This window comes from Danio rerio, chromosome 23 (genome assembly GCF_049306965.1).
Source record: "Danio rerio strain Tuebingen ecotype United States chromosome 23, GRCz12tu, whole genome shotgun sequence".
Taxonomy (NCBI): Eukaryota; Metazoa; Chordata; class Actinopteri; order Cypriniformes; family Danionidae; genus Danio; species Danio rerio.
In genome coordinates this window covers 15,628,814-15,652,580 of record NC_133198.1, presented here as the reverse complement: position 1 = coordinate 15,652,580, position 23,767 = coordinate 15,628,814, and the positions used below count along the sequence as shown (strand labels likewise).

The following is a 23,767-nucleotide window of genomic DNA, read 5'->3' as shown; positions in this document are numbered from 1 at the left end:
AGCTTCACATAAATGTAAATATTGATTGAAAATGATGCAATAAGGCTCCAATAGTAAACATTAGTTCATTTAAACTCACCATGAAAACAACATTTACAAAAGCTTTTATTAAAATTAGGTAATGTTCATTTATTATTCAATGCCTAATAAACTATTAAAATTGATTGCAAGTGATGATCTGATTACATCATAAATGGAGTAAAAAAAAAAGTTGTATTTTAAAGTAATATTTACATACTACCTGTAATAAATCAGACTTTTTTCACTTTTCTCCTATTTAATTTGGTTGAAATGTTTGTTAACTCTGAACATAAAGCGATAAATGAAGTACTAGGGCCCTATCATACACCCGGCGCAATGTGGCGCAAGGCGCGGCGCAATACTTGTTTGGTAGTTTCAGCTTGGCGCAAGAGTCGTTTTGAGGCGTTGCGCTACGCTGTTTAAATAGCAAATGCATTTACGCTCATATGTGCGCCCATAGGCGTTCTGGTCTAAAAAGGAAGGCGTTCTGAGGCGCACGGCTGGCGCGTTGCTATTTTGAGAAACTAAAATAGATTTTTCATTAGATCAAAACAAACCCGGTCTAAACTCCGGCGCAGAGTTGCGCCTCGCTTACACACTGCTTAATACGCACAAGAGAGCAATAAGCAAATATCTTTACATGTGAAATCCGGATGTAAAAATGTAAAAATTAAGGATATATATAGGATATAATAAGAATAGATATAGAATATAAATATAAAGGATTAAAATATTACAAAGATATTATTTTCTAGCCTACATAAATATGAAAAATCACTGCTTTTATGTCTTCTTCATCTCGGGAGGCTTTTTCAGTTCATTCATAACAATTTGCTTTTGTATAATGTTATTATTATTAGCAGTATTATTTATTATATCCATATTTATATTTGTTTTTTATTAAAAACAAGCTTAGATTTGCCCACCTGTCAGGTTTTAGACCATATGGGGCAAAGCATGTGTTTTAGGATAACTCAGGTTTTTGAGCACACTTCGTTAATATTGTTCATTTATTCGTTTGCTGGAAATTAGAACTGAATTTAGAAATAGTTTTGAAACGAATATTTGCGCTTAACAAACGAAATAAATTATTTATAGACTAATTGATGTCTGTGCGTAAAGGTTTTCCTATCCAAGAGCGAAAGTGAAAGTGATCATTTATCTCTCATTCTCAAGCAGTAGATGCTCTGTTTAACAGTTTTCTGTAAAAAAAAAAAACTGTTAACTGTTTGCTGGTAAAATGCTCAGTTTTTCCAATTAGACTTACTTTACGTCCTGTAAATAGTGAATGCGCTTATGGCGCGACGCAGCTGGCTCTTAAAGGTAATGTAAGATGAGACTCTAACTTGTTTATTCTCAAAACACACCTATAACTCATTAAGAAAATAAACTCGACCCTTGTAGACCATGCGCCATGGCGCAAAGCGGATTTTCCCGTCCTTAAATTAGCAAAAATGCTCAGAGCGCTGTCGGGATACTTTGATACCACATGTGACAGTCATGTGGTGTCTGTGCAGCGTCAAGCTGGACAAAATTTCTAACCGGCATGTAGAAAGCACCTAATATCAACTGGGGGCGGGGTTTTAATTCTGAGCTCCTCCTTTCATTTTCATTCGCAAACAAACTAAGGATTGTAGGGGTGTGGCTAATTTAATATATAGTTTGACAAATATTGCAGCTGTAGGACAACATAATGTACTTTTGATGCTTTTTAGTAGAGAATGTAGTTGTTTAGATTGCAACTATTAATAAATTGTTTATTTATAAGGACAGTGCCTATTTTAAATATTTATACTTTCGGACATACATCGCCATCCACAAGATGGCGACAGAGACCACATAATAAGCCCTTAGCGGAGAAAAAGTCAGCGTAATTTTAAACTACAGCTAATCAAATCCTTATAAAACTGCTAAGTGATATATATATAAACATTTTCTTACAAAAAATAGCTGCTATATACATTACGACATGAAACACATTATGATTCTTAGCATATATTTCATCAAATAAATTTCGTCTTAGTTGACATGTCTGCTTTGTAAATAAAATACAATAAAAACACCTCGCCATGCATTTGTTAATGCTAGAAGTAGTGGTGCTGCTAGAATCTCATGAACACTCTTCATGTTTAAGTCAAGATTCTTACATGTTTCTTGTGAATAAACAGACTAAAGAAAGAATGATTAAACGCTGAAACACAAGAAAACCAAAGAGAAGCCCGGTGTGCATTGTGAGGCTTAACACCCACAGTTTCGTACACCCACATGCTTATAATCAATATTAATTTCCATGTAAAAATGAGAACCCTTATAAGCTGCCCTCATATAAGAGTCGTTCGACATGGGGTGTGTTTTTATCCCATAAGAAAGCAGATGGGCAGGGACAGTCTTGAAATAGACACACTCAACAGCAGCAGGTAAATGCCACTGTTTCTCCTGCAGAGATGAGTCACAATCCAGCAAGAAAAACCCCACCCGTGACAGAGCAAAGATTTCTGGAAGTCAAAGCCAGCAAACCAAAACAAAGCACAAGTACGAATATACACACACACGCGCACACACACACACACACACGAAAGAAGACCAAACATGTTTATTTTAAGCTTCTGCAAACAGCACTTGCTCACAAAGGCTATGTTTTTTGTGTCTATAAATAAATATGCAAGGTTTTCACTTGAATTTTTTTTAAACCCTCAGATTTATGGGTAAATATGGCTCCACTCGTGCTTTGGATTTTTTTTCTCAGTGTTAGCTCATCTAAAAATGAAAATGCTTTTATTAATTTCTCACCCTTATGTGAGACATAGAACACATTATAAGAGATTTTAGATGAAATCGGAGAGCTCTCTCATCCTCCACAGACAGCAATAATCTCAAAATTGTTCAAATTACACAAATGTACCAAAAAAAATCCTCAGGACCATTTGCTTTCAGGCATAAATTTTTCAAGCTACAAGAATACTTTTGTTTGCATATAAAACACAAATAATGACTTTACTCAACGTTTTTTTCTTCTCAATGTTAGTATAGGGCGCGCGCTCATGAGCACTACACCCTGAATGCCGGTGTAGGGTTGCAAGATACTGGAATTTGGTACCAATCGATACTGAAAGCACGATTGAGCATGTTTTTATACAACAGTGATTTGCCGTTGTGTTAACGTGCTCAACAGAAATTATTGCGATTGTCTGTGAAGGTCATCAGTTCACCAAACACACCCCTGTTTACTGAGTGTAACCAGAGATACAGGGACACTGTTTTAAAGCTGCGATTCATCAGCGTATCGCTTATATGTCAGCTTATATACAAACCAGCTAATCGACATGACTTTGAAACACTCCAGTGTCCCTGTTTCTGTAGTTACACTACGTAAACATCAGTGAATTCGGTGAACTGATAACCTTCATGGCCAATCACAGTCATTACTATTAAAGGTTCACAAAACATCAAAACACATTTTTTGAGCTGTTGACAGTCGTATATGTGTCCCACACTGCTAAAAACACTATTAGGACACCTATATTTCACTAAAAAGTGTAAATTGGTTGTTTTTGCGTTATTTCAAGCAAATTCGTACTTCTGGTTTTAAACTAATTTTTGAAACTGCGTCACGGCCATGACATAATAGCGTGTATTCCAGCGTGCAGACTGGGCGTCTGTGCCAGAGTGAGTCTTATTACGTCTTACAGTGTGTTGCATTAATGCATGAGTAAGGCTTGGTTCAAACCAATCAGCGCGCTCTATTGTGCAACTTCATTTTTTTCTCTCATTCGCCGTGCGGTATCAAACATTGCATGAAAAAAACACGCTTACAGCAGCTCCTCGAATCAAATATCACGTTTGTCGGGAGGGACATGAATAAATTCCCTGAATGAAAGAGCCAAACTGCAGTTAAAGTCCACCATTTAATAATTTGGCAAATAATTCGACTACAGATGTCCATGTAAACACAGTCACATTGTCCGCTGTGGGTGTGTGTTTTGACTCTGAAATTCAGCGCGCCCAAATAGACACTCCCATACCAAGCCTCTTTTCTTCCTCCGAGACTCCCCCCTAAACAGAGCTGGACACGCCCACTTTTCTGACTTTTTCCAAAGTAGAGGTGTGAAAACACACTGCTGAAACGAGGGGGTTTCATGGCCCTTTAAGCATGTGAACACAATGGCAAATCAGAGCTGTTTAAGAATTTGTTCAGTTGCACTTAAATGTCAGCGGGAAATAGACGTTTTTAAAACAACAGTATCAATTGGTACTGAATTTTAGTATTGTAACAACCCTATGACCGTGTGCAATTTCCTCTTTTTGAAACAAAGCACAGGCGCATTCGAGGTATCAAACCATGAACACGCACCCTGTACTGACGCGGAGGTGAATAAACTGTTGTATGAAATTGTTATTTTTATGTACATCCTACAGGATTCCTATGGCTTGATTAGGGCTGGGCGATAAAATTGATATCTGTATTTATTGATTGTCAATATTGATAAAAAAAAAAGTTTGGTATGAAGGCTATAGTTTTATTCAAATGCAGTGTTTCCTCTAGGATTTTTTCCAGCTGTGGCGGCAGGCCTTTTTTTTTTTACATAGATCTACCAACTACCCATGGCATTATTTCAATGACAAATGTTGTGACTCATGAGTGCAGTATTACAACTCGAGATCGCATTTATGTAATAGCCAACGAGCATGCGAATCTCTTGGCTTGCGCACCGATTTCTTCTGCTCGAGCACAAAACTTCTTGCATGCCCCCTTAAATATACGCTGCTCAAGCACAGATCTTCTGGTGCGCTCTCAAATAAACACTGCTGAAGTCCGATTTAGTGCGTTTATTTAACAAGTATGTCTCCAACATTTATTATATTTGTTAGGAATATTTATGAATGTCTCCAATAGACCTGCAGCGAGGTATTAATGCGTCAAGTAAAGTGAAACGGCTATACGTCGTGTTTGCTGGGCTTACGCATCACACACATGTAAGTCAGTCAGCACGTAACCTTAAAGGGTTTAACAATTGACGCACAGCACTACTGCTGCAGAAAAGTTTGCGCTGTCATAATTCACTTACCTTTTAATAAGTTTTGTTGCTTTTATCACCCGCTATTAAAAAAAACACAACAATGTTTTGAATGAAAAGTTGTAATGTAGCCGTGGCAGGATAAATTTTGGTGTGGCGCCCCGCCATGGAAGTATGAATTTAGCGGAAACCATGAAATGTGGTTGCTGAGTGTGAGCCTTGGAAGCAATGCCAATAAGCTTAGGGTGTAAGTTTATCATTTCCGATGGAGGCACATGACTTGTATGACACGCACATGTTGTGCAAACGGCGCACGTGACGCACACACATTTTCCAGATACATCTAGTTGAAAAACATCTGTACTTTTCTGAATGCCACGAGCGCACCACGATTCTTGTGAGTTGAACTAATTAATCTGCTTCACACTTCAGTAATACCGGTAGACTAATTACCTCAGACAAACACAGTGCTAGGGCTGTGCGATTAATCGAATCGAAAAGTTTCAATTAGCTAATTGCAAGAGACGGCAATATGAAATGTATTTGTATCATTCATTTTCCAGTACCCAGAGCAACTGCTTGACTTTCATCTGTGTGTGATAGTCTTACTAGCCAACTGTGTGAGTGATGAGTGTCTTGCAAAAGATTCAACTGAAAGTATTTCCAGTGACACTCAATCTAGTAGCAAGCAACAGCAAAGTACAATTTCAGAGTTGTTTCAGCCATGTAAGTAGTGTTCTGTATTTTTATAATACTGTAATTATATATTTTTTGTTTTTATAATAAGCTACACTATTTCTCTAATTTAAGTTCAACTTGTTTACAGAAAGGTTTGTTGTAGAGAAAATTTTTTTTTTATTTCTAAACATTTACAAACAAATTTGATTAAATGTTAAGTTATTATCTTTTCAGTTCCTTTTTAAAAAAAAAAACACTCACTGCACTTTACTACGCTTAAGCAGTAAGTAGCTACTACACAGCTGATTGAGTTAAAGCTTGACTACAAAATTAAATCACAAATTAATTTAAAATCTGTCAAAAAATAAATAAATAAATAACGCAATTAGATATTTACCCCAAATTGCACGGCGCACCAAAACACTGCAACGTTTTTCATTTTTCTCCATAAACTTGTCTCAGAACTGCAGCAATGATTTTTTCGTTTGTCATCCTCTGAGAAAACGGTCGATGGTCCCATTAGAAAATGGTGATGGAAACCACATGCTCGTGCTTGCTCCTTCAGGAACACACGAGAAAACGAGTTGAAGGTTTTTCAAAAACCGCGGCAAGTCAAAACCAAAAAAAACAAGCATGAGCCATTTTTTTTTTAATTGGCGCTTTTACGCCTGCTGTTTTGCGCGTTGGTGTGGACGATCACATTGCTGCCCTTTATTTAGTCACGAGGCATTAAACGTCGATGGAAAACGCGAGCAAATAAACGTCTCGTTGTGCATGGGTGTATGAGTGTACACGTGGCCTAAGTGTGTTTTTTTCGCTAACGGGTTGTTGCTGTGACAGGGGTAGGGCGGAGGATCGCAATGCCGACTTAGCATCATAATGTCTATCAGCCATCGGCGATGGACGATGGCATCATCTATCGACCCAACCCTAGTTCCTACTATAAAAGTCAATAACTGCTGTTTTCCAACATTCTTCAGAATATCTTATTTGTGTTGAACAGAATAAAGAAACGGGGTGACGCAGTGGTCGCTGGGTCGCTGGATCGAACCTCGGCTCAGTTGGCGTTTCTGTGTGGTATTTGCATGTTCTCCCTGCCTTCTCGTGGGTTTCCTCCGGGTCCTCCGGTTTCCCCCACAGTCCAAAGACATGCGGTCCAGGTAAATTGGGTAGGCTAAATTGTCTGTAGTGTGTGTGTGTGTGTGTGTGTGTGTGTGGATGTTTCCCAGAGATGGTTGCGGATGGAAGGGCATCCGCTGTGTAAAAATGTGCTGGATAAGTTGATGGTTCATTCCGCTGTGGCGACCCCGAATTAATAAAGGGACTAAGCCAACAAGAAAATGAATGAATGAGTGAGAATAAAGAAACTCATAAAAGTTTAAAACTACATGAGTAAATGATGGGGAAATGTTCATTTTGAGTCAAACTAACCTTTTAACAATAGCTACATTTTACATATGACTATAATATTGAGCTATCGTAGCCTTTGATGATTTATAGCTTAAGTAAACCGTCCCTTTATGAAACACAGCACACAATCCATCACGTTCATACATGCAAGGATTCCATAATGTACGTCACAGGTGCTTATTTTAAGATACGTCACCGTTTTACGAACAGGAAACGTGAGAATTTTACATTTGCCAGCAGCCTCCATTCCAAATGAGTTCCATTAATATTTCACTAGTTTAATATTTTAGGAACTGTGATATTTTGGGAGAAAATTGAAACTGCCATGACCTCCTGATCACAAGAATGAGCAATCCACTCAATATGCCTTCTCTTTTTTTACACACACACACACAATCAAACTCTTCAGATTAATGTAAAGTCAGTTGATGTGCTCATTTACGCCCTTTAATACCTTGCCTATAAACTTGTCTGAATTTGAAGTAGATTTCTGAGGGTGTCACATTTCACAGGCTCAATATAAAGACGAATGAGCTTATGTATAGTGCGAGGAGAACAAACTGAAGAATTTGGGTCACTCATTACAGAGGAAATTAATTGATGTAACGAGGCTGACATGGATATTGAAGTGTGCCAAAAAAAATTCAGTGCGCTTGTCATCATAACCCATTTTTTCCTATTGGTGTTTTCAAAAGATTTGCTAAAAAACGTTGAAGATGCTACAGTGGTAATGGAGCTGCCTCCATCTGGTGGCCACGTCCTGAATTACAGAGCAAATGGGACTGACATTTTAGGTTATATTTTTATAATTATAATCAGCAATTAAATAATACTTACACATTGCATACGCTGTTAAGACAGTATATACAGGAATCAATCAATCAAAAAAAATCTAATCAAAGACATAGAAGACTTTTAGACTTTCTCTAGTAATAATAGTAATAGTTTTTTGTTAAAAATATTCCATATTGATATTGTAATCAGTTGTGCTACCCACTGCGCCACCATACCAACCCAATAATAATAATAATTATTATAATAATATAATAATAATATAATAACAATAATAATATTTTTGGTAAAATCGTTTTTTTTTTACTAATTTAAGCCTACTGTTTAAAACCTGTAAACAACCTTGATTACCCTCATAACAATAAAATACACCAGAAATACAAAAAGTGTTGTGTAACTTTTATAAAAAAGAAAATGAATAAATTAATTAAAATTATATATATATTTTACAAAATAAGGACAGAAATTAAAATATTGTAAAGTTCAATAGATGTTACGGGCTATTACAACATTTTTTTTATTGAAGTCTTTATTATAAAATGTTTATACTTTATAAAATTTATTATAAAATGTATATTTAGTCATTAGAATTACACATATATGTATAAAAGTAAGGCAGCACGGTGGCTCAGTGGTTAGTGGTCGCCTCACAGCAAGAAGGCCGCTTGTTCGAGTCCCTGTGGATCAATTGAATTGAATTGGTGAATTGAATAAACTAAATTGGCTGTAGTGTATGTGTGAGAAAGCGAGAGTTTATGGGTGTTTCAGCGGTTGTAACTGGAAGGGCATAAGAAGGGATAGGAAGGGATAAGTTGGTGGTTCATTTCGCTGTGGCGGCCCCTGATGAATAAAGGGACTAAGCCGAATATGAATATATGAATATAAATAATGTGTTGCAGTTACCCTACATTTCAATAAAACTTTGATTAAACTGTTATATATGGTTATTAAATTTAATATATTATGAAAAAAGTTACATTTATTATGATTACAATTATGTAAATATTACAATCTCTTTTTAATGTATTTTAAAAGGTAATTAAAATCTGCATATAATAAATAATATTGCTAATAATAATAATAACATTATACAAAAGTAAATTGTCATGAATTAACTACAAAAATGCCCCTCTGTGCCTACTTTATATTTATGTATAACATAATAATTATTGTAATATTTTCATCCTTTAATTAATTTTCATTTGTAAAGACATTTTTGACAAAACGTCAAAATGACACTTGCATCAAGCTAAAACTAGCAAATAACATTTGCATCACGCCTTGTGCCGGGTGTATGATAGGGCCCTTTGAAACCAAAATATTCCTGTATTACTAATGCTGTTTTTCTTTGATATTAATTAATCTGTTAATGCTTTTGAGGCAGCAGAATCCCACTTGCCAGTGCTTTCCTGTTTGTTTGTTTGTTTGTTTGTTTGTTTGTTTGTTTGTTTGTTTGTTTGTTTGTTTGTTTGTTTGTTTGTTTGTTTGTTTGTTTGTTATTATAGGTGTAGTTCGGGTTGTGCAATTCTGGTTGGGCAGAACAAAAGTGTGCTCACTCAATTGGCTAGCAAGACTGTCACACACGCATTTGCTTTGGGCAGGGAAAATTAAATAATACATAATATATATTTCATATTGTAGCCTCTTGCCATTAACTAATAGCAGCGTTTTAAATTTCGATTTGATTCAAATAACACAGCCCTAGTTTCAAGACGACAAAACCAAACCAATGCAATCAGTTTTTGCTAGCACTATCTTCTAACTACACAACCTCAGCAGCTACTAAACAAGTCATGGGCATACAATGATCACACAAACAAACCCAGACAATGACACAAACAAAACGTTGGTATCAATATAATGATCAATCCAGAAGCGCTGATGGATAAAGCCGACTCTTACCTGTCGTTTGATGAAGCTGGAGGTGGTGTCAGAAGATGTGCTGCCATCTGAACGTTTAAAACGACCCTTGCGTTTCGGCAACTTTCGTGGAAGCTGTAGAAGACGAGCACATCAAAACAAGCACTCAGACAGTTAATAATAAAGAATGATTTGAGAACAAGATGCTCTTAGTTGCTCTCCTGCTTCTTATTAAAGAGTGTTGAGGCCTTAAGCTGGAGGCCTTAAGATAAAGCCTGTGCACCTAAACATCAGCCTCAGCAAAAACCATCTACTTCTTCTATGGCCAGATGGTGAGTAAATGAACTGCAGACCTTCATTTCTGTGTGAACTATTCCTTTAAGACTTGTTTTTAAAATCGTTTTCAGAAGAAGATGCTCTAAGATTTGGTATTAGACACTGTTACTGTTGGAAAATCCATCACTATCTCGAGTCAAGTCAAGTTAAGCTTTATTGTCTTTTTGTTAGACATATCAAAATCATGTGTTTCACTACATAACCATAAATATGAACACAAAACTGAACATAAAGAGCTGTTTTAAACCTATATATAACTAACATACAGGTGATCTAATTACACTAACTACTCAGCAAACAATTTTGTGTTTAATAGACGTTTAATAGACATCTAAACGTAGACAGCTTGGCTAACACAAAGCTAAACGTGGGCTGTCAGTGAAAATCTAATCGACATCTAAGAATAGCCCAAAACTAGACTAGTCAGATTATAGATAGACAGATTAGACAGACTTTATATGTGTAGTCATTCATTTCTGTTTATTTGATGACTAGTCTGGTTTTGGGCTATTCTTAGACGTCTATTATAGATTTTTACTGACAGCCCAAATTTAGCCTTGTTTTAGCCAAGACAATGTTTAGACATCTATTAGACATCTATAAGACATCTTTAAAAAAAAATACATGCTGGATATACTACAAACACCTAACTGTACACATAACCTAAGACAGACTATTTTTATATAAGGCAAAACAATATTGTGCATAGATATTTAAGGTTGACGAAAACAAGTAGTGCAACATTATTTGTGGTACATTGTGGAACATTGTTACAAAGTCCTTGTAAGGTGGAGTTTAAGTAAAGTGTCCGGTGCATATGGAGAGAGAGAGTGTGTTTCTACAGGTGGTTTGTCAAACCCACTCACCTGTTTGAGGCACACTATATATCTACAGTACATAAACTGACATGTGGAGTGATTGTAAGAAAGTGTCTGGTGAAAACTGGTGCATGTGTCTGGTATTTTAGCTAACATTATTTTTAGAAAGAAGGAATGTATGAGCTAGGATAGGTCATACAGATAAGATTGTACAAATGAATAGGAATTAGCCAGCAAAAAACAAAATGTAAAATAGATACAACATGCCATAGATGTATTTTGTAATATTTAGGTTAAATCATCTAACATGGTCATTAATACATGGTACAAGCTGGTTATTAGCTGACCAACCAGACACAATTTCCCCTATACTCTCCTAAACCCCAGTATGACCAGCTGGTATTGTTGCCTGTCCAAGATGGTCTACAGGTCTATCTTGGCAAAGATTTTTTAACATTTTTGACCAACTAATATGCAACTCAGATCTACAGAAAGCAGCTAGCATGTTCAAAAACACTACAACTAGCTTAAGCTAGTATTTAAAGCAAGAACAGGTGACCGATGGACTGATGTTAGCTACAGGGGAGACCCTTGACCACTGAGGGTCCAACCATAAGCTTATATAAAAAAAAAGAATCATGTCATTTATTAATACTGATCCACATAATCTCAGATTTTAACTGATAAATAAACTATTTTTAGCGATCTACTGTTTATTTAGGACAATTTATATATATTTTTTATTTGTGTCAGTTACATCAAAACTGGTCTAATTTGAATGCACAATTTGAAGCTTACTAAATCTTGATTATTTGCTAGTTTGTTAGACTAGCTCTTAAGGAAAGATCTTAAAATAATGGCTACATTTTCTGAAGAAAATAGTCTAAAACAGTGGTGATTTAATTTGAGTTCATTGAATTGAATCATGTTTAAAAACATGATTTGCAAAAGATAAAGCATGAAAATCCTAAACATAACTTTAAATGAGGTGTTAAGAAGATTAAATGAAACATACCAATGAGATTGTAAATATTAATACAAACCAATTCAGCAAAAACTGCACAAATACAGTAAGTCAAACATGAACAAACTGTATTCTAAAATCAGGTAAGGATGTTAGTTGTGATTTTGCGATTTACAGTATGTTGGCAATTAATTACAAACTAAACAGCTGATCATGTACAGTACCATTTCTCAAAAATCCTCCTGAACCCCAGTATGACCAGCTGGTACAGTGTTGATGCCAGTCCAAAGTGGTCTACAGACAAGCTTGGACCAGATATTTACTCTTTTTAACCAAATAATAGCCAATTTGGGTGTATAGAAATGAGGTAGCATGTTCAAAAACACTGGAATTAGCTTAATCTATAGTATTTCAAGCAACAACAGCTAGGTGACCGATGTTGGCTACAAATGAGACAGGTTATATATATATATATATAAATAAGGGTTAACCATAAGGGAATTAAATGGGGGACTTTTTAACTTTGTTCATCAATGCCAATCCCTAGATTCTAACTCTACTTTGTCTTTGTTATCTAATGTTTTTTTCTTTAGGACTATTTTGTGTCAGTTACAGGAAATTTGGTCTAATTTAAGGCTAACCCTCTTGACTAACTGCTAGTTGGTTAAAATGTAGCCATCAGTTCACCAAAATAGACAAATAAGTCAAAATGGACAAACAGCCTTGAGATCGTATTGTAAAATCAGCTTAGCTCTGTTGAGCAACGTGATCAACGTTTGTTTACATGCAGCTGACCCTATACCATTTCCTAAAAACCGACCTGAACCCCATATGACCAGCTGGTTCACTGTTGATGCCAGTCCAAAGTGGTCTACAGACAAGCTTGGAGGAGATATTTACTCTTTTGAACCAAATAATAGCCAATTTAGGTGTGTAGAATCCAGCTAGCATATTCGGAAACAATGCAACATGCTTAATCTATAGCATTTCAAGCAAGAACAGGTGACCAATGGACTCTACCATAAGGGATTTGAATGAGTGATTTTTAAACTTTATTTAACAATACTAATCCCTAGATGGCTATACTTTGTCTTCATCATGTAATTTTTTTTTTCTTTAGGACCATTCAGAACTATTTGTGTCAGTTAGAGCAAAATTGGTCTAATCTAAGGCTAACCCTCTTGACTAACTGCTAGTTGGTTAAAACTTTAGCCACCAGTTCGCCAAAATGGACAAATCAGTCAAAATGAACAAACTGCCTTGAGACCGTATTGTAAAACCAGGTTAAGATGGTAGCTCTGTTGAGAATTGTGATTAACCTTTGTTTACATGCTAGCTGACCATATACCGTTTCTCAAAAACCCACCTGAACCCCAGAATGACCAGCTGGTAGTGTTGGTGCTAGTCAAGTGGTCTACACACAAGCTTGGACCAGATATTAAGTATTTTTAACTAAATAATAGCCAAATTAGGTGTGCAGAAACCAGCTCGCATGTTCAAAAACACTGAAACAAGCTTAATCTATCATTTCAAGCAGTAGCAGATGCCCGATGGACTGGTGTTGGCCACAAGTGAGACTTTTGTTTTGACCAGTAAGGGTCTACCATACAGAAATTAAATTAGTGACTTTTAATGAGTGATTCTGACTGTACTTTGTTTTAGTCAGCTGATGTTTTTCATTAGGATGATTAAAAACTATTTTGTGTAAGTTACAGCAAAATTAGTCTAGATTCTGACTGTACTTTGTCTTCGTCATACGATGTTTTTTTTTCTTTTCTTTAGAACCATTCAGAACTATTCAGTTTACAGAAAATTTGTCTATTCTAAAGCTAACCATCTTGACTAACAGCAATTTGGTTAAAATGTAGCCACCAGTTCCCCAAAATAGAAAAATAAGTCAAAATTAACAAACTGCCTTGAGACCGTATTGTAAAATCAGGTTAAGATGGTAGCTCTGCCGAGGAACATGATTAACTTTTGATGCTAACTGACCATATAAATTCCCAAAAAACCTCCTGAACTAGTATGACCAGTTGATACAGTGTTGATGCCAGTCCAAAGTGGTCTATCCGTATAAGATTCATGAACTAAATAATACTATTTTAACCAAATAATAGCTAACGCAGACCTACCAGCTAACAGGTTAAAAACACAGCAACTAGATTAATCTATAATTTCAAGCAGAAACAGGTGACCAATGGACGGATGTTGGCTACAGGTGAGAACCTTGACCGACAATGGTCCACCATAAGAGTATTGAACGAGATTGTAACCCCGTTTATCAAAACTCAGTAGAAATTGACTGTGTTTGAACTGTTTAATGAACACTGTGTCTACTGATGCCTGGCCCGAAAGATGAGGCCTCGGTTGCGGTGTGAAATCTCAGGGCGGAGGGGAAAAAAACAAGAAATGTGAGTTTGGCGGATGGAGAAGCATCAACACATTTGATCAACATCTCGCCTCATTAAAACTGCGCGCGTCTGATTAAAAGCGCGATAAAGGCGTTATACACGGGCAGATTGTGTAGCTGTAGCCCTCTGCGGATATATGAAGCGCTTAAATGCACGACTGCTCAACAACAAGTAGCAGCAAATTAACCATTTGCGACAACGTATACAAATCCCCCCCAAAAGTCTTACCTGGAAATAGTGCGACTGAGAAGCGCTTTCTACCCCAGACAGAGGGTCTGCGGAAGATTTGGACATCTTTACTTGCACCATCTATTTGAGAGCGCAGGGGAGGCGGGTGCATGCATGCATTGGTGCTTACTGGAAGAAACAGCGATGCGAAACACACATGACCGCCGAGGAAGAAGAGAGTATCACGGTTGAACAGGAAAACCGCCTTCTGTTTGACTGCATTCGCACGGAGCCGTTGATTAATTCCCTCGCGCTGGGTTTCGTAAATCAAGATAGTAATACAGGTGGACAAATGCAATGTGTCTGTTTCTTGTGCATGCGCGTTTTGTAATGATCTCTCTCTCTCTCTCTCTCTCTCTCTCTCTCTCTCTCTCTCTCTCTCTCTCTCTCTCTCTCTCTCTCCAGAGCATTCTATATTTGCCTCTCTTGTACTGTACATCATGTATATTAGTCTTCCATACAATGTTGCAAACTACAACTCATAAGTCACCAGAAATCTTTAGCCTATTTAAAGGAATATATATATATATATATATATATATATATATATATATATATATATATATATATATATATATATATATATATATATATATTATGCAGTGCATCCAGAAAGTATTCATAGTGCTTCACCTTTTCCACATTTTTTTACAGCCTTATAGCAAAACAGATTAAACTCATTTATTTCCTCAAAATATTCCACACAATACCCAATAATGATAATGTGAAAAAAAAATTAATTGTTGAAAATTTTTAAAAAATGAAAAAGCTGAAAAATCACATGTACATAAGTATTCACAGCCTTTGCACAATACTTTGTTGATGCACCTTTGGCAGCAATTACAGCCTCAAGTCTTCTGAATATGATGCCACAGGCTTGGCACACCCTATTTTGGGAATTTTTGCCCTTTCCTCTTTCCAGAACCTCTCAAGCTTTATGGTAAGCGATGGTTTGCAGCCATTCTCAGATCTTTCCAGAGCTGTTCAATAAGATTTAGTTCCGGACTCTGGCTGGGCCACTCAAGGACATTCACAGAGTTTTGTGAAGCCACTCTATTGATTTTTTGGTGGTGTACTTTGGGTCATTGTCCTGTTGGAAGATGAGCTGTTGCTCCAGTCTGAGGTCAATAGCACTCTGAAGCAGGTTTTCATTTAGGATGTCTCTGTACATTGCTGCATTCATCTTTCTCTCTATCCTGACTAGTCTTCCAGTTCCTGCTACTGAAAAGCATCCTCACAGCATGATGCTGCCACCACCATGCTTTACTGTAGGTATGCTATTAGCCTGGTGATGAGCGGTGTCTGGTTTTCTCCAAACGTAACGTTTGGCATTCACTCCAAAGAGCTCAATTTTAGTCTCATCAGACCAGAGAATTTCGTTTCAGATGCCTTTTGGCAAATTTCAGGTGGGCTGCTATGCGCCGTTTACTAAAGAGTGGCTTCCATCTGGCCACTCTACCATACAGGTCTGATTGGTCGATTGCTATACAGATGGTTGTCCTTCTGTTAATTTCCCCTCTCTCCACAGAAGAACACTGGAGCTCACACAGAGTAAACATCGAGGTATTGATCACCTCCCTGACTAAGGCCCTTCTTCCCGATCACTCAGCTTAGATGGCCGGCCAGCTCTAGGAAGCATCCTGGTGGTTCCAAACATCCTCCACTTATGGATGATGGAAGCCACTGTGCTCATTTGAACTTTCAGGGCAGCAAAAATCTTTCTGTAATCTTCCCCAGCCTTGTGCCTCAAGACAATCCTCTCTCTGAGGTCTACAGAAAATTCCTTTGTCTTCATGCTTGGTTTGTGCTTTGGCATGCACTGTCAACCCTGGGCCCCTTATAGAGATAGGTGTATGCCCTTTCAAATCATGTCCAATCAACTGAATTCATTGCAAGTGAACTCTTTTGAAACTTCTCAAGAATGATTAGTGGAAACAGAATTTACCTGAGCTCAATTTAGAACTTCACGGCGAAGGCTGTGAATACTTATTTACATGTGATTATTCAGCTTTTTTAGTTTTAATAAATTTGCAACAATTTCAAAAACTATTTGTTCACATTGTCATTATGGGGTATTGTGTGTAGAATTTTGAGAAAATAAATTAATTTAATCAATTTTGGAATAAGGCTGTAACATAAAAAGTGTGGGAAAAATTTAGTGCTATGAATACTTACCAAATGCACTGTATAAACACAGCTAAAATCAGACTTATTAGCCTCCCATGTATTTCTCCTAATTTCTCTTTCCCCCAACTTTCTAAGATTTTAACACATTTCTAAACATAATAGTTTTATAAGAAATCTCAAATAACCTCGAAAACATAACATTTTACTAAATATTTTTCAAGATACTAGTATTTAGTTATTTATTTTAAAGGCTTAACTACTACCCCAAATCAGAAAAAAATGGGACAGTATGGAAAAGGCAAATGAAAAAAGAAAGTAGGGACTTTTAAATCTTCTTTGACTTGTATGTCAATGCAGACAACAATATAAATGAACTAATGTGAAAATTGTACTTGTTTTTTAAACATTGTTTGGGAAATATAATTTTTACTCCAACTGTATATAATTAAAATATTTTAATACTGTATATAATACATAAAAATATTTTAAATATGAATATAAAGAAGAGGCGAGGCAGTGGCGCAGTAGGTAGTGCTGTCGCCTCACAGCAAGAAGGTCGCTGGGTCGCTGGTTCGAACCTCGGCTCAGTTGGCGTTTCTGTGTAGAGTTTGCATGTTCTCCCTGCCTTCGCGTGGGTTTCCTCCGGGTGCTCGGGTTTCCCCCACAGTCCAAAGACATGCGGTATAGGTGAATTAGGTAGGCTAAATTGTCCGTAGTGTATGAGTGTGTGTGTGAATGCGTGCGTGGATGTTTCCCAGAAATGGGTTGCAGCTGGAAGGGCATCCGCTGCGTAAAATCTTGCTGGATAAATTGGCGGTTCATTCCCCTGTGGCGACCCCGGATTAATAAAGGGACTAAGCCGACAAGAAAATGAATGAATATAAAGACAAATAATTTATATAAATGATCAAACCTGGGTTAAATTTGGATGAACCCAAAAGTTGGGTTAAGAATTAAATTTGAAATAATTTAGAAAGTTTTACAGAGTATGGATCACCCATTTTCTTTAAATGTACCCATTTTCTTTAAAACAGAGTAATAAACAGCCAACTATTCCAGCATATGTTTTACGCAGCGGATGCCCTTCCAGCCACAACCCAGTACTGGGAAACACTACTTTTGATATAAAGTATATTTGATATATTGTAAATATATATATTGTATATATATATATTGTTAATTGTTACAAATTCTTACTAAAATTCTCTTTTATTTAATTTGAAATATTTATGTTTTGATTGATTTTCTTCTTTAGATTTTCTTTTTATTACTTTTTTTTTTTTTTACCTGTTGTTGTTCTTGTGGTTCCATTTATTACCAGTTGAATCTTAGTCTTTCTTAATATAATGACTTGGCTAATGTTGATAATTAATGAACATTTTCTCTCTCTCTCTCTCTCTTTCTCTTCTCTTCTCTACCCCACTTCTTTACACGGGTGTAAAATGTAAATGTCATTTCCTATCTCGCGGCACGTAGAATGAGACATAAAAACAACACTGGATAATCTGAAACAAAAATGTGGTTGTTTATTTATTTATTTATTTATTTATTTATTTATTTATTTTTATTTATTATTAATTCTTAAAGAACAACATTTAGAACAGTACAAAAAAGAAATGGAAAATAATTTTAAAAAAAATGTCAGGGGTGTACAGAACAAAACATATAAGACATATAATGTGTAAGTATACATAGTAACAGAAAAGGGCCTTGTGAGATTATAAGATCTTGAAGGTTTCAAGTAAAAAAAGCGGTTTTGATGGCTACTTTATAAGTGCTTTGCTTTATGTTGTTTGTATGTTTTGAATCAATTAGTATAGCAGGATAAAATGGTTTTTGTTTATTAAATTTTCATCTGTGAATATGGTACTTATATTATCAAAAAATTAATAACATAAGCGTCTTTCTCTATTTTTTGTTGTAGTTCAAAAACCTATGGCGATAATTTGTCATTTATGAAATTAGTCATCTCTCACCATATTTTCTTCAAGAACTGGCAATTCAAAAAAAATATGCGGCACAGTTTCTGGCTGTGACAAACAAAATGAAAAGTTTTGATCTATATCCTGTCTGAACATGGAAAGAAAATGTTTGATAGGGTTAAATTTATGCAGAATTTAAAATAAGACCTCTTTAAATTTGTTTGTAATAAAGAATTTGTTAGGCAACGACCATACCTTTTTCCAATTAAAATTTTATTATGAACTTTTACATAGTGAGACAATACATAGGGGAATAGCATCAACAACCATTGCAAATTCTTTATGGGATACAGGAAAATTATAATGTGAAAAATGATTCATAAGACATTAAGTAACTTTGTGAATTTGGTACCTGTCCCACCAAAAAAATATATTTTTTAAACCAATTTTTTTAAGAACAAGCTTTTATGTTTGTACAAAATATTACCGTTGTTCCAAATATAACATTAGAATGGGGATAAGTTATGTTCATTTATCCATTCATTTTCTTGTCAGCTTAGTCCCTTTATTAATCCGGGGTTGCCACAGCGGAATGAACCACCAACTTATCCAGCACATTTTACACAGCGGATGCCCTTCCAGTCACAACCCATCTCTGGGAATGAGAGGTTATGTTTGTATATTAATTTTCAAGCTAAAAGAGCTTGTTTGTGAAAGGCTGAAAGTTTAATAGGAAGTTTCTATTCTTTATAGTCACACAACATTAAGAAAGGAAGACCAACCATGCGATCAAGTACAACTTTAGAGACTATATTTCAAAATGAGGAGTAATTATTAAAAAATTTTTTTAGCCATTTAATTAAGAAGGTGTTAAAAAGAGAAGTCTAAATAGTCTAAACCACAGTCTTTGGATGAATTAACTATCACAGACTGTTTAATAAAATGCACTCGATTTTTCCATTAGAATTGTATTATTATTTGATCAGTTATCTTGTTTATTTTTTTATCGTATGTAAAAAGAAAGATATGTATGTCTGCCTAGAAATACCTTCAGCTTTGGTTCATAAGACACGGCTTCTTAATAAAAGATCTCTTTGTAACCAACTGTTAAAACGATTTTTAGCTATTTCAATAAGCGGATTAATGTTAAAAGAGACTCTATCATTTTCATTTTTTTAATAATTATGCCTAAATAAGTAAGAGACTCTTTAACAGGAATAGTGTCAATGAATTTGTCTTGACAATTTTTTTATCAAAATAATTCACATTTATGCAGATTGAGGCATAATTCTGTGGCATTGGAAAACTATTTTGTTAAATTAATATCTTGGATCTGGTGGCTATAATTCAAAAGAAGGGCAGTGTCATCAGCTAGTTGACAAGCTTTTATCTTCAATCTGTACAACTAAAGAACTCGACTTGATGAAATTGCAAAATATTTGAGCTGCAATAAGAAAAAGATAGGTTGACACTGGGCAACCTTGTCTTACGCCTCTTTTTAAACAAAATCTTTTAGTGAAGTCTTGACTTAATTTCACGTAACTATTCGCATAAGGTTTTTAATGCATTACAAAACTGTGGACCAAAGCCAAAAAGATTTAAGCAATGAAAAACAAAAGGATGTTCGACAGTGTCAAAAGCTTTAAAAAAATCTATAATAACATTGTAATCAATTAGGTTAAATAGTAGTCTAATATTATTAAATATAAGTCTCTTGCTCATAAAACCAGATTGATTTTCATTTATTATTGAATCAAGAACTGAATTAAATCTGAGCATAAATAAGGGCAAAAATGTTGTAGTCATTATTCAATAAGCTAATAGGACTCCAATTATCTAAAAGTAATAAATCTTTCATAGGTTTTGGACATAAATGTGGTCGTATATAACAGCTGACACTACATTACGTCTCTCTTCTCTGAGAAGCAGTGGAAGCAGTAAACCACAGTGCCCTCTTCAGGCGCTTTGTAGCAAATGCTTTATACGACGAGGACAAGAGTGTGGAAGCATTTTCATAACAAGGTGATTTAAAATATCTATAATTATATGTATCAACATTGCCACTGCATAATTATCATCTATAACTATAAGAGCAATACTTTACCATATGTGCTTTGGCTTATCTGGCATCCTTTGCTAGTTTTACAGCCAATACAGATTTATGAGTTATGTCAACACTTTTCTGAAGGGAAATTTATAATTACAGCTCTTGAGAGAACTTGGCTCTGTGGGAGGAATCTATAAGTAACTATAACTACATCGAAACTCCAAGGTGTGGCTTTTCATCACAAACACATAAACTCACACCCTCTGAATTGCTGTAAGTCATTGTGACATTTACTGTATGACAGCAGATCTTAAGCACTTTAATTATTCCTAAACACACTGCACCTTGAAGAGGAAAACTGATACCAAAACAGTGCAAATTTCAAGCATTTACCTTCAAAAGTTTCTTCTTAACAAAAGGTAAAATTAAAAAAATAATAATAATCATAATGTAACCATGCTAGCTCTACACCACCCAACCCGTTCCGAGCTGATTTCAAACCGGCAACCTTCCGCATGGGAGTTGGGCGCTTTACCAAGGAGGCTAAAGACCATCACTCCAGCATCTGTCACTACAGCACCTTTAGAGGTCAGATGAGTGAGGCTTACCAGCACAGAACACACTAGCTGGCCTCCGTTACACTCACCAGCCTAAACCTCACTCCCATCCGGGTCACGGCACCAATGTAACCCTGCCGGCGCCCAACCCGCTCCGAGCTGGGATCGAACAGGCAACCTTCCGCGTGGGAGTCCATTGCTCAAACAAGGAGGCTAAAGACCATAGCCTCTATGTGTCTATCGCTTGAGTGCCTTTAGAGGTCAGAGGAGTGAGGTTTACCTTCACAGCACACACTAGCTGGCCTCCGTTACAATAAAACCTTAAAATTATTAAACACCAATAAAATATTCGTCAAAAAAGCTGTGCATGCATATAACGTTTGATTAAAATAGAATATGTGTAATACATAGCCTAGTGTTTACAGAAAAAAAAGATATTTACGAAATATTTTTCTTATTCATTTCATCCTATCGTTTTTTGTTTTTTTGTTTTTTACAAAAAAATCAATTGGGTATGGCAAGCCGTTTTATCATTTAATCTAAAAAAAAAAAAACACCTGCTAATTTGTTTAACAGTACTTTTTAAGCTATTAATTAGCTACTTGTGTTTATTTCTTAGGAACTAACAGTTTTTTTAATGTGCCATATAAAGAAAATCTGAGTATGAATAGTCGTATAAGAGAATAGTATATAAAGAGTTGCAAAAATGCAAAAAATAAATAAATCACAATTTGCTGCGGTGGAAAGTTCAAGGTTGGTGAACTCTGCGAAATCGCATCACATGATTGCGTCACACCAATCGAAGATTAAAACATGACCACTGCGTACAAAAATGTAAAACATGGGTCATGGACCAATCACTCGCTTTTTTTAAATGTCTAATCATCTTGTTTAACCCCGCCCTTTTTGCATTGCCCTATAACAGAATTTTGCACGCACAATCTCTAGTGTATTCCACCTTTGATCAAGATTTTAAAAGATGGAGTTTGATGAACTGGATGAGCCTGTCCGACTGTCAGTGAATGGCAAATGCAAACGTTTGCAATGTTTACATTTTTCTACATTCAATCTAAATCCTAAATATCAGAAATGACAACCAGTTTTTAGGATTTAATTAATATTAATTTTAAGGTTATTGATTAATGCACTTACTTGACAGATTTTATTCAATCATTTTCCTTCGGATTAGTCCCTGGTTTATCAGGGGTCGCCACAGCGGAATGAACCACCACTTACTTGACAGATTTATGCATTTTTATTTTAGGTGGTTTGTGTCATGTGTTTTATGTTTGGTATATATAATCTAATTGCATCTTTAGTGAATTTTCATAATTAGACTGTCTTGGTGGAATTAGAGGTTTTTGCAAAATAAAATAAAATAAATAAATAAGCACGAGTAGATTTAGCTGGTTTTGACGCAAAAGAAAATCTGCCTTGTTAAAAATCAAAGAATTGTCTAAAGTGACATTGCGTGAGACCAATAGAATATTAAAACATGACTTCTCTGTACAGAAGTTTAAAACATGGACCAATCGCTCACTTTTTTAACGTTTAATCTATTTCATTTTTTAGTTAAACTTGTTTAATCCTGCCCCTTTTTGCAGTGCCATACAACAAAATTTTACATGCTCAAACTAGTGTGACCGCAGCATCAGACACCATTGTTTTATTATTTTCTTATAAATTTTGCAAGTGTAAAACAATAGGTCAATCAAAACACAACTACAGAATATTGCATTGCTCAAAGGGCTATACATTAGCACACCCTCAATGTTTGCATGTACTTTAGGTCATGTTCTATATCATCCGAACCTGATGAGTAGCTGTGTCGTCAGGAGATTATCAGCCAAAACACAGATTATTATGTTGCACACAGGATTATTAATATGCACACCCCTGTTAACTTACTGTGTGTGTGGGACTTTTATTTTGAAAATGGGAGACGCTGCAAAATGCCAGCCACACCAGTTTGTTTTCTTTGCCTTACTATGCAATTACTCCATGTGCCATCTGGTTACATGAGCACCAGGACACAAAATGCAGGATATACAGATTATAAATATAATTTTATCCTCAAAGAGGCATAAGTTATGTTTAACTGTATCTTTTGTTAATCAATCATGTTTATTGTGAAATTTGCTGGATATGTTTCACACACATCCAAATGTAGATTTGAGAATCTTGTCATATCACTCAGCTCTTTCTGTCGTTTACATGAAGTGAAAAAAACGCAACAGACTTTATTGAACATTATCTCATCTCACTCCAGGTAAAGTAAACCTACATGGTCCTAAAACTATAAGTAAACATACATGGTCAAGTAAACCTACAAAGTTTTTTAGAGTACATAAAGCTCATTAATATTCATATTCATAAATATGGTCAATATGGAGCTTTTGATACTAGGGATATTTCATGGGGTAATAAATGAACCTATAAAACTCTAGATATCTATTTAGATATCAGAGAACTTATTAAATCAATACAGTATATAGCACATTACATTTTATGCAATTTCATATGCATAATACTTTACTAATTATTGCAATAGGGACAAGTTTTTTTTAAAATATGTAATTAT

The 23,767-nt window shown here is 35.5% G+C and overlaps 1 protein-coding gene across 13 annotated transcripts in view; it reads right to left on the bottom strand.

The window, feature by feature from the left end:
* The window catches only part of cacnb3a (calcium channel, voltage-dependent, beta 3a), an 89,103-nt gene extending 74,241 nt beyond the window's left edge, over nucleotides 1–14,862 (bottom strand). For 12 of the 13 annotated variants that reach the window (XR_012398367.1, XR_012398370.1, XR_012398368.1 and 9 more), the window contains exons 1-2: nucleotides 14,534–14,862; nucleotides 9,819–9,911 (exon numbers count right to left, since the gene is read on the bottom strand). Coding sequence is in view for 4 of the 13 variants with exons in the window: in XM_005161994.6 (XP_005162051.1) it covers nucleotides 9,819–9,911; nucleotides 14,534–14,614 (174 nt within the window). In the remaining 9 variants the exon portion in view is untranslated. 13 annotated transcript variants of the gene reach the window in all.
* Between the last annotated feature and the right edge of the window lie 8,905 nt (nucleotides 14,863–23,767).